The 12,253-nt window shown below is 50.7% G+C and overlaps 2 protein-coding genes across 2 annotated transcripts; one reads left to right on the top strand and one right to left on the bottom strand.

Annotated features, from left to right (window-relative positions):
• Positions 1-4,233: 4,233 nt before the first annotated feature.
• Positions 4,234-5,610, bottom strand: LOC136482009 (uncharacterized). The gene has a single exon (XM_066479267.1). It carries the CDS (start codon positions 5,478-5,480, stop codon positions 4,308-4,310), a length of 1,173 nt encoding a protein of 390 aa, XP_066335364.1. The 5' UTR covers positions 5,481-5,610; the 3' UTR covers positions 4,234-4,307.
• A 4,269-nt stretch (positions 5,611-9,879) lies between these two features.
• On the top strand, positions 9,880-10,182 carry LOC136479995 (uncharacterized). Its single transcript, XM_066477683.1, has one exon. It carries the CDS (start codon positions 9,880-9,882, stop codon positions 10,180-10,182), a length of 303 nt encoding a protein of 100 aa, XP_066333780.1.
• The last annotated feature ends 2,071 nt before the right edge of the window (positions 10,183-12,253 follow it).

Genomic DNA, 12,253 nt, shown 5'->3' with positions numbered 1-12,253 from the left:
GTAATGGAGAAGATCACCGAAGCAAAAGCAGGAAAAATATATATCAGCAGAAGCAATAAAGTAGCACCTAAATGTTCAGTACGAGAATTATTTTTCACATCCTAAAAGTATTTCTTGTATTGCAAAGTTATCCTCAAACCCTCACCCCGCAAACAAACATATACAGAGCAGTATGAAAAGAACACTCCTTGCCAATTGAGTGTATAATTTATTGTATAATAATTTCTTGCCACAAAGTAAATCCATACAGAAACAACAATAATTTCACGGATCATATATGTCTCAGAAGGAAGAAAAAAGAGCAGCTGCAAGGCAAAGTTGGTTCATTCCACGAATTCAGTTTCAATGCTGACAGAGCAATATTACAGCTAGCTTAAGCATTCATTACAGAAAAAATCATACTTATCGTTCATGTATGCATGCAACCACTTCCCTAAGACAAGTTAAAGTGTGTGTGAAAGAAGTATCATCAAGTATTTACAATTTTAGCAACTTTCGGCGGTTTGGCAAAACAAAGGCTAAAATATTTCTGTTATGTATATATTTTCCGTTCTCTTCATTCTTAGGAAACAAAGAATTAACCTTGGTTTAATCACTCCTAGTCATAACTGCAGGATAGAAGGGTAAAACATGGGTGAACTCTGATATAATCATTGCACTACCTTTGGTCTTTAATGTTTCATGAAATTCAAACACACATACAACAAAAATGCACTTCATTATTTCAACAAATGCATAATCTGGACAGCTTATTCAAACAGCAAATGCAAAATCTTGCTAGTTATTATAAAAAAACAGCGGTACAAAATTTGTTTTATGACAAGAATGACATGGAACCATGCATAGGTAGGACGAATACCTTTTATATCCAATTTCAAGTTTGACAAAAAAAAATATTGTCTGCCTAATTGTCGATAGGAATCCCAACTTATCCAATTTCAAGTTTGACAAAAAAAAAAATAGTCTGCCTAATCTTCGATAGGAATCCCAAGACTTGGCAAGCAAAAATGAAATGATGTTAAGGGGAAAAGAAACAAACTAAAACAATAGTTAGTGAGAGACATGAAAATTAGTCATGCCCAGTGTGAAGTAATATACTTCTGATTAATAGCTCAATAGCTCATTAGTGATCATGATTGGAAGGTGGAAGAAAAATGTAGCAGGCAAAAACATAACTAGAAGTGGAGGATTAGTTGTCTTTAACCTGCTTTGTAGCCTCCAGCATCGTTTCTACCATTACAGCTCTCTTCTCCATGTGTGAAAGTGCTGCCATTGCTGCTTCTGGCTTCTCCTACACATAGAAGGTATAAAAAATTAGGCATCTGCTAATGGATAACTGGTTGTTTATCATTGCGTTGTTGTTTTCTTTGTCCTAGCATTAAACCGATTTCTCATTTCTCAGACGCATTGCGTTTGTCAGGCACCACATGAAGCCACTGAAGTGGTTTTCTCCTTTTCATGTAACTGAGATTGTGAAAAGTCATAGTTGAAATTGTCTGCTATTCTGATCTCAGAACTCACAAAGTAGTTGAAACTTGAACTTCACCTCTGCAGGAGAATGTTTTAGTGGCTGACTTGAAAGCAACACTGGTATGGCATAAAAATGTTGTGCATGATATTTTTTTTTTGGCGACTACATGATATTTTCTTCGTACATTTCAACTGATTGTATGGTTACAGGCTGAACTGAAGGAGTCAAATGAGCAAGGTGCTGAGATTGGAGAAGCTGAGAGTACAATCGCAGAGGTTGAAGCAGTTGTCAAGCCAACAGAAGATTAGACTTAAAACTCTCAGATTGCTGAACTGTTAGCAGTAGCACGCATCGTGTTCTATTCTGTTTCCAAGTTCAAAGCATTATTGCTTGTTGTCTGGGAGAGCACATCCCTTGCTTCTCCGCAAACTGTGTTAGTGTAAATTGAAATTAAGGATTTCAAGTCTTGGGTTCATTGTGGACTCTTAATATGTACATTACGAAAATTGAGAACATGGTATGTTATTATATTAGTATTAGTGGAACTTACAAGTGTTGTGGTACTCACATGGCGCCCCATTTATTCTTGTACAGAGAACTGGAATTGAACGTATGATCTATGATCATGATTGGCCATCATTTCATCCTACTGATGTTTCCCATACAGATTCCTTTTTACCTAAGGTACTGGTACTGCCATGAGAAAAAGAAACAGTACCATCAGATTTTAGTACTAGTAGGAGTAGGAGTAGGTGATAACAGATCATGTACATCACTGTCTCCAGATCAGGGAAGATATATGCAGATATGGGACAGATTTTGAATCTTAGGCCAGGTCCGGGTGACATGTTTTCCTTTTGGGAAGAGGGAGGGAGTAGCTTGGTATACTATGAGCAGGAGTATCGTTTACTTTTGTTATAATATGTGGTGTCGTATCAACATACGTGATTGATTACCCTGAAGTCGACACAAATAGTGCAAATTTTGGACAGCAACTCGGTGAATACAGCAGCATCAATCCTATCAACGCAGAATTCCGAAGCACGCTTTCATTCAGAAAAGCTTGCACAACTTCCTGAGCCCTGATGTCACTGCTGTAACATCAACATTTATAGGCGAAAATTGACTGCAAACTGCGATTTTCTTCCACAACACCGGAAGGAAATAAACAGGTGCAAACCTTTCAGTTATGCAGCACAAGTCAAAAACCAGCAAGCTACCCTAGCCCTAGCTCACTGAACTCCCTCACCAATGGACATGTAAAACTCAAGTAGCAAGTCTAAGAGAAACTGAAAGAAGGACAAACAAGTTCAGGGAGTGTCGTGTTGAAGCCTTCAAGGTAACAAAAATCAAGCACTGCAACAAAATCAAGGGACAATTACAATGAATTACAGGGACAACTGCCGTATAAAGAAATTACAGGGACAATTACAGTAAATTACAGGGACATGCTGCTTCCCAATAACAAGCCTCTTTTGCCAGAAGAATTCCAGGTGCCACCTCGGCTCTGTATGTCGCGCCAAAGCCGTCGTTGCCAATGAAGTTGCTAGCATTGAAATTCCCAGCGGCAACAGTCTCATATGTCAGTGGGGCTCCAATTTCAACATCTGCGAAAACCTTGACTTTCCTTCTCCCTAAAGAGCGCTTTGATGGTCTCAGAGGACATTTCCTTGTGCTGATGCACAGGGTCAATGCAACTAACAGAACCACGACAATGGCTGATGCTGAAGCTATGGCAGCAATCTCTTTGACACCGAAGCCACCATCACCATTGCTGCTACTGCTGCTGCTGCTGCCACTAGAAGTGCACGGCCGTGTCTCATTCAGGAAACAGTTCACGTGTAACTGAATGAACAGTGTGATTTCGCAGTGCCACAAGATCAACAGGAACCTCCCCTGATACAGAACTGTTGGACATATTAAGAAATTCCAGCGACCTCAGCTGGCCCAAACCAGAAGGTATCTCACCGCTGAAATTGTTGCCGGACAATGAGACAAATTTCAGGTTCTTGAGCTCCTCGAGGCCTGAGGGCAGCCGCCATGGAGCAAGTTGCCGCTGAGATCCATCCGGTCCAGGGGCGCGGCGGGGCGGGGCGCGGGTGGGCGCCTCCCTCGGCGCGTGGGGGCCATGGGGGTGCGGACGGCCGGCCCCCCCCCCCCCCCCCCCCCCCCCCCCCCGGCCAGTGTACCCTGCGCCACGACGGGCGGTGGAGCGTGGGTCGGTGGGGGCGCGGATGGAGGGGGAAGGAGGCGCGGTGGGGGCGATGGGAGGGCGGTGGCCGGTGGCATGGCGTCTTCTTCCTCAACGGCGATGGCGGCGCCGCCGTAGTCCTTCCACAAAGCACGACAACGAAATGGGCGCGTCTGCTGCTCGCGACTCGCGGTAGTCCTTCTATTTGGCGACGCCGTCTCCGACGGAATAACGGAGTAGAGCGTCAGGGCTGGACTCGGGGATGGGCTTGGACGGGCCTGGCCCAGGCGGGACCCTGTTGCAATATAATGTAAAATAATCATTTCCTTTAATTACCTGCTTTGAGATTCGTATAATTTTTTAAAAAGGGAGTAATGGACCAGTTGCCCTTATCTTAAAATAAATGCGGAGTGATCCGACGGTAAGCGCTCAAATAGTGTGTAGTCTCGATACCAAGATTTCAAAAGGCAACAAAAAATAAACTGTGAAGAACTCCATTACTATAATAAAATAAATATAAACAATCTAGTGTCTGGAATAGTAAAGGCCGAGATTAGAAGCAATGTAAAATTCTAAAACTGTTTAAATCTCTATTAATGGCTGGTGTGTCATCAATCGCTGGAAAACGTTGATGCTTCACTTGGCCTATGTGCTCAGCTTCTTGGGCCGGCGCCGGCGGCTCTCGGCATCCTCCATCCGCCGCACGGTACGCTCCAGCGCGTCCACACGCTCGGCCAGCGCGCCGATCACCGCGCACTGTTGCGCGCTCTGCTCGCACAGCGCGGCCACCATCTCCATCACCTTCCTCGCGTCCACACCGTCAGAGGCGGCGCCGGCACTTGCAGTCCCCATGGTCTCCAACGGACACGCCGGTTCCTTGCGCGGTGGCTCCTGGTCGTCGGGCGTGGCTGCCACGAGTGCGTTTTCCTCCATCACCATCTCCCACTCGCCCTCCGCGTCCGAATCCTCCGGCTCGTCGACATCAACATTGGAGTCGCCCGGCACCACTTCCTTTTCCTCTCCCTCTCCCTCTCCCGCTTTCGCCTCAGGATCGCTGGCGGCTACTGCTTCGTCGACCTCCACCTGGGTGGGCGTGTCAACCGCTGTCTTGATGCTCTCCATCTCACCACCGCGCTCCACGGCGTCTGCCAACTCCGGCGCTGCCGCGCTCTCCTCCACCGTCTCGACGGCCGTCGCCTCAGGTGCGTCGACCTCTGTCGCGTCCTCCACAGGCGCCGACGCCGGCGCCGGCGCCGGCTCGAGCGCGTCGACGGCGTCCTGCAGCACAAGCACTCCCTTGGTGACCCTCCTCCGGTAGTCGCGCGCGCCGCGCACCGCGTCGAGCCGTAGCAGCATCCTCATCAGCGCCTCGCCGACGGCGACGCGCGCCCTGGGGTCCGTGACTAGGGCCTCCGCCTCGGACGCCATCTTCTTCCGGACTTGCTCCGCCTCGTGCGCGACCTCGCGCACCGCCCGCACCGACTTCCTCGCCAGGAACCCGCGCGCCGCCGCCTGCATCCTCACCACAGCCTCCTTCGCGGACATCGCCGGCGCCACCGGTTTCGCGCGCGCTCCCGGCGCCTTCTGCTTCAGCTCCGGCTCCGGTTCGTTATCCGAGTCGGGCCCGTGGACTGGGATCGAGAACGACGTCTTCGTCTCCCTCGCCCTTGGCGCGGGTTTCGCGGCCGCCGGCTCGGCGCCGTCAAAGATGCCCCTGGTGGACCTGCGGGTGGCCGCGGGCTGCTGCTGGTAGTAAGAGTCGTAGTTGTACGGGGCGTAGCCGTAAGGATTGTAGTCGAAGAACCGCCGATATGCCATCGCCGTTGCTGTCTCAACCCTCGAGCTTTTCTTTCTTCTTCGGTGTCTGCGTTTGGAGATGCATTACCAACGTGGCGTGTTTATATGAGTACTGAGCAAGGGGGAAGGAGGTGCGAGTTGTGGTGTTCTACGAATCGCCTCGGACACGGTGGGGTCAGGCGATTCGGATTCGGCCATGAGACCACGAGTGGTGGAGCAGTCCGGAGGAGTCCAGTCCAGGGCCTAGGCGTTCGATTGACTATTCTTGTAGCGGCAATCCGTTAACGACCACGAGTCTTGACCTGCTTATTTTATATGAAGTCCGGCAAATTAACTCGTGATCGAATTCGAATCAATCAACCGCAACGGTTCAAGTTTATAGACGCGTTCTTTCCTCTTTATTAGATTTCTATTCTTATATTTTTACATTTGAACTAAGATTCCTATTCTGGTTACTCGGAATTAGAGAGATCTAATTGGATTAAGATTTCTAGTTATCGATATTATTATATTTTTTCTATTAGGATTAAGATTCGTATTCATCCGAAATCGTAGAGATCCAGTGGATTAGAATTTCTAGTTATATAAAAAGAAGGGCTATAGACGATTTTCCACATTCATAAAGTTAGTTAAGTAATGGCCAGATAAAAAATAAGTGGGGAGAAATTTTATCTCTTTATTATTAGGTATATATATAGATATTTATATATATACAACGTATATATTTATATCTATATGTAACATCTATACCTAATAATAAAGAGGTAAAATTTTGGACCATTTTCTTTGTTCGTCCATTTTTTTGTCCGTCTCCCTCTACTAGCACACGATGGAGAGTTTTTTGCATACAAACTTTGATATATGACTTCTGCTCATACGAGTTAGAATAGCACTAGTGTCGGGGATCGAATACTGGGGTACCCAAAGAGGATGAACTAATAACCATCAAACGTTGATGCTTTCGAACAGGCTAGAACGCGACTAAACGTTTTGCCCAACGACCGAGGGTTAACTCCGTCTCGTCCGACCCCCAAAGATTGGCTCCACCTCGTCCGACCCCCGAGGGCTGACTCCGCCTCGTCCGACCGCTAAGGGCTGGCTTCGTCCCGTCCGACCCCTGAGGGATGGCTCTGCCTTGCCCGACATCAGAGGACAGGCTCCGCCTCGCCCGACGTCCGGGGACTGGCTTCGCCTAGCCCGACATTCGGGGGCAGGCTCCGCCTCGCCCGATGTTCGGGGGCAGGCTCCGCCTCGCCCGACGTCCGGGGATTGGCTCCGCTTTGCCCGATGTCTAGGGGCTGGCTCTACTTTGCCCGACGTCTGAGGATAGACTCTAATTCGCCCGACGTCCGGGGTCTGGCTTCGCCTCGTCCGACGTCCGAGGGCAGACTCCGCCTCGCCCGACGTCTGTGCGCTGCTCCTTCATAACTATGCATGCAGATAAGGCGGGGCACTTAAGTCAACCGCAATACTATGGACCATACCGTGCACGCCTGTAGAAAAGTACCATCAGGATATGACCAGACGTGCGCTTTAAGCCCTTCTAGGCATGTCAGAGCCCAAATAGTGTTGTGGGCACCAACATTTGTCCTACAGTGTTATGGGCACTGGCATTTGCCCTCGGACACAAATCATGACGGAAACATACGACAACCACTACGGTCCAGGAGGAAACTCATGTCATCTACAGTAACGAACGTGGGGCCTCTACGCCTTCTGATCCCCATAGGATCACAGTTCGGCACCCTGCTGCGTCGCGCCGCCCGCCGGGGCGGGATGGGACGTAACCACATGCTGAACGAAGCTAGAGCATGGCCTTATCAGGATCAACGAACATGGTATCCCTGGCACCGCCTGCCATGTCAGTGGGCTCACTTAGAGGAAAAAGAAGACCCGACATCTTTGAAGGACCTCCTTGGCCTCTGGATTTTCTCATTTCTCCCATCTGTAATCCCTGCTTCCCCTTGGTCTATAAAAGGGAAGACAGGGCACCCCACTATGGGGATGGATAAATTCGACACACCACGCATCTCATCACACATAGCTGAGCAGCAACCAAGCTCTCAGCACCCTTTCAGTCTTTCCATCAGAGACTTGGGACCTATCCCTCTTTCACTAGTTTGTAACCCTTACTATGAACTTTTCAGTGCTAATAACACGAGCAACAACCGCAAATTGGACGTAGGGACGTTCTGCCCGAACTAATATAAACCTTATGTCTTTTAGCACACCATCTGGGCCCAACACGCAATAAATACAAATTTACTAGTTGGTGTTTACTCGAAACACTGACAGTTGGCGTGCTAGGTAGGGGACCTTTGCGCGTTCCAACATCAACACCAGGCCACGGATGGCTAGCCACAGAATTAGCTGGGTCTCGGGCGCACACGTGCGCTTAGGGGACCTAGACTTCATCATCACGGTGGGAGGAGAGTTGGCATTGGCTCACGTCGCCATCCAACCTCTCCCCTCCATCGGCCTCAACTATGAGAGGCTTGAGCACTGGCTCGGTGTCTCCCTGGGGCCCTAGCCATCTAGGGAGGACCAGCGTCGCCTCACCTTCTCCGATGCCAATGACATGGCATGGCTCACCAGAGGAGAACCTCTTTTTCTAGAACACCACATACTAAGCGCCCCGACAATGCTTCTGTTCGGTCTCCGCAACGCTGCGGTGACCGTTAGCCACCTTATGGCACGATGCATGATCCCATCCCCCACGAACAATGAGTCCATAGGGGTGATCGAACATGTCATGGAATCTCTCCACAACCTCCTCGCAGAGGAGCCAAGGTCGCCCTATGGCTCTAACTCCAGCAGGGGGAGCCATCACCCCTCTCGTAAATGCTTCATGACGGGTACCCCCGAGGGACACGTCGAAAGCATCTCCGAGGGGGAGGCTACCCCAGCGAACAACTTGGGCGATGAGGCTGAGGGGGAGACAGTGGCCCCACCTTGTATGGGCGTGGAGCAGCTAAAAGCCCGACACCAAGAGATCGAGGAAGCGTGACTCTAGCTTGAGCGGGAATGTGTGGAGCTCGATCGAGAGATCGAGCGTCAAGGAGACGGTGGGCGTGCACGCGCCATGGCCCGCGACGTGAATCAGAGGATCATCGCCGATGATGAAGCCCTCCCTCTCTTCGCCCGGGCAAGCTAGAACATCGCCGCTGCAGTGGCCCTGCTCCATGGCCTTCCAGTGGTTGTGATGCCCGAGGATCATCGGGCCCATGATGAGATTCACACGCTACTCGAGCGTGCTACGGCGTAGCAGGCTAAGACCTTGTTGTCTTGATGACGCGAGCTCGACATTAGCCATCGTACACCCACGGAGTGCCCCGGCAGGGACGCGTCGGTCCACCAGGCACCATAGGGTGGTAGGCAGCACGCCACGGTCCCGGTGCATCAGCGTCTCGTCCGTAACCGCAACGCACGCAACACTCTTGATGCTCGCAGGCGTACCCACGATGATCCAAGAGAGGGACCAGCCGCTACTATCATCCTCATCGTAGTGGACGCTACGACAGCTGCGAGGACTGGAGCCCGAGCCCCGGCCTACTGGGCCCTCAGGCCTTCGGCCCACACATCCTCAACGCTGTCTTCCCACCAAGGTACCGGCCACCAACCAACATCCCGAAGTACTCTGGGGAAACAAAGCCTAGACTATGGCTCAAAGACTATCGGCTTGCCTGCCAAGCCGGTGGTGCGGATAATGATGACTTCATTATCTGCAACCTTCCACTGTTCTTGGCTGATTTGGCACGAGTGTGGTTGGAACACCTACCATCCAACAGAATCTAGAGTTGGGCGGACCTGAAGGCGATCTTTGTGGGGAACTTACAAGACACATACGAGCACCCTGGGAACCCATGGGACCTCAAAAACTGCCGACAGAAGGCCGGTGAAACCCTCCGTGGGTACATCTGGTGCTTCTCCCGACAGTGCAACAAGCTCCGTGGATTGGTGGCCTATGACTCCAAACGCCGTTAGAAGGTCGTGCGTCGCGAGGTCTATACTACCGAACCGGCCACACCTGCCTTCCTCCGGTGGTCCAAGTCTGCCATAACCTTCGATTGAACCAACCACCCAGAGAGCATCCCGCATCCGAGGAGATATCCGATCGTGGTCGACCTGATCGTTGGTATGAAGCGACTCACCAAAATACTGATGGTGGAGGCAGTGGCCTCAACATCATGTATGCCAAGACGTTCGACAAAATTGGCCTCGACCAGACACGCGTCCGCCCAACCAAAGCACCATTCCATGGCATCATGCCCAAAAAGCAGGCCATGCCACTTGGGCAGATCGATCTGCCCATTACCTTCGGGGATCTGTCCAATTATAGGACGGAAACCTCACCTTTGAGGTGGTCGGGTTCCCCAAAACCTACCGTGCCACCCTGGGATGTCCATGCTACGCAAAGTTCATGGCCGTCCCCAACTATACATACCTCAAGCTAAAGATACCGGGCCCCGACGGGGTCATCACCGTTGGCACCTCCTTCCAGCACGCCTATGAGTGCGAGGTCAAGTGCTGCGGTCACGCTGTAGAAATCGTCGCCTCTGGAGAGCTCGCCGCCATCAAGAAGGAGGTCCCCAAAGAAGCACCCAACGCCAAGAAGTCGACCGGGTCTTTCAAGCCCGCGGAAGGCTCTAAAGAGGTCCTCATAGATCCCAATAGCCCCTATGGCAAGGTGGTGCGCATTGGCACCACACTTTCCTCTAAATAAGAAAACGCGCTCGTCGACTTCCTCCGCGCCAATAAAAACAGCTTTGCGTGGAAACCCTCAGACATGCTAGGCATCCCGAGGGAAGTTGTCAAGCACACCTTGAAGATCCATTCAGGCTCCAAGCCGATGAAACGCGCCTGTGTCGCTTCGATGAGGGGAAACGCAGGACCATTGGCGAAGAGATCACAAAGCTCTCGGCGGCCGGATTCATCAAGGAAGTGCACCATCCAGAGTGGTTGGCCAATCCTATTCTTGTATGAAAAAATGGGAAATGGAGGATGTGTGTTGACCATACGGGTCTCAACAAAGCATGCCCAAAGGATTCGTTTCCTTTGCCGCGCATAGACCATATAGTTGATTCTACCTCAGGGTGCAAAACCATCTTCTTCCTTGATGCATACTCCGGGTACCATCAAATTGCGATGAAAGAGTCTGACCAGCTTGCGACGTCGTTCATCACCCCCTTTAGATCGTTCTGCTATGTCATAATGCCATTTGGTCTGAAGAACGCTAGGGCTACATACTAGCGTTGTATGCTCAAATGTTTCGGGGACCTCATCTGGCGGACCGTTGAGGCCTATGTGGACGACATCGTGGTCAAATCCAAATAGGCCGACCACCTCGTAGCCAATCTTGAGCAGACCTTTGCAAAACTTCGAGCAAACGGTATCAAACTCAATCCTGAGAAGTGTGTTTTCAGGGTCCCGAGGGGCCTGCTGCTTGGTTTCATTGTTTCTGAGCGAGGCATCGAGGGCAACCCAAAAAAGATCTCAACTATCACAAGGATGGGTCCGATTCAGAATATAAAGGGGGTGCAACAAGTTATAGGATCCCTCGTCGCACTTAGCCGCTTCATCTCACTCCTCGGCAAATGAAGTCTCCCCCTTTACCGACTTCTGAAGAAGGCCAATCACTTCGAATGGACATCCGAGGCCTAGGAGGCACTTGACATGGTTAAGCCTCTCCTGACAAAAGCCTCGATCCTGGTTCCTCCTACCGAGGGAGAACCCCTTCTTCTCTACATCATGTCCACCACGCAAGTGGTCAGCGCCGCCCTGGTAGTGGAGTGGGAGGAAGAAGGACACGCCCTCAAAGTACAGCGCCCTGTGTACTTCATCAACGAAGTCCTATCCGACTCTAAAACCCGCTACCCCCAAATCTAGAAGCTTCTGTACGCTATCCTCATCACTAAGAGAAAGCTATGCACTACTTTGAGTCGCATCTAGTGACCGTCGTGACGTCCTTCCCCTTGGCGAGATCGTCCAAAACCAGGACGCCACAGGAAGGACCGTGAAATGGGCGCTCGAGCTAATGGGTCAAGGCATTGCGTATGCCTCCTGAACAACCATCAAGTCTCAGGTGTAGGCTAATTTCGTCGTGGAAACCGAGGTCCAAATGCCACCAGCAGTCGTCGATCAACAGTACTAGATGATGTACTATGACGGATCACTGATGAAGAAGGGCGCCAGTGTAGGTCTAGTCTTCATGTCACCCCTCAGGGTACACATGAGGTACATGGCCAGTCTCCATTTCCCCTCCTCTAATAATGTGGCAGAATATGATGCCCTCATCAATGGCCTACGCATTGCCATCGAGCTAGATGTCTGATGCCTTGACGTTCGAGGGGATTCCTAGCTAGTCGTTGACCAAGTCATGAAGGAGTCCAACTGCCCTAACGTCAAGATGACCGCATACTACTAAGAAGTCCACTGGTTGGAGGGCAAATTCGACGGCCTCAAGCTCAATCACATCCCGAGGTGACTCAACGAGGCGGCTAACACGCTCGCAAAAGCTGCATCCGGCCAAGAGCTGGTGCCAACGGGCATCTTTACCAGCGACCAGCACAAGCCCTCGGTTCACTATGAGGAGTCAGGATAGGGCGACGACGCTCCGTCCAATCCTAGCCCAAGGGCTGAACAACTGTCGGCTACATCCGGCTCCGAAGTCATGGAGCTCAAAGAGGATCCAGCGACAGAGCCTGACACTTTGATATATTTGAGAAAGCTCTACATCGACTACCTCCTCCATGACACACTATTAACAGATAGGATGGAGGCCCGATGACTCACAC

This window comes from Miscanthus floridulus, chromosome 9 (genome assembly GCF_019320115.1).
Source record: "Miscanthus floridulus cultivar M001 chromosome 9, ASM1932011v1, whole genome shotgun sequence".
Taxonomy (NCBI): domain Eukaryota; kingdom Viridiplantae; phylum Streptophyta; class Magnoliopsida; order Poales; family Poaceae; genus Miscanthus; species Miscanthus floridulus.
The sequence above is the reverse complement of the archived record's forward strand: the minus strand, read 5'-3'. Positions and strand labels throughout refer to the sequence as shown.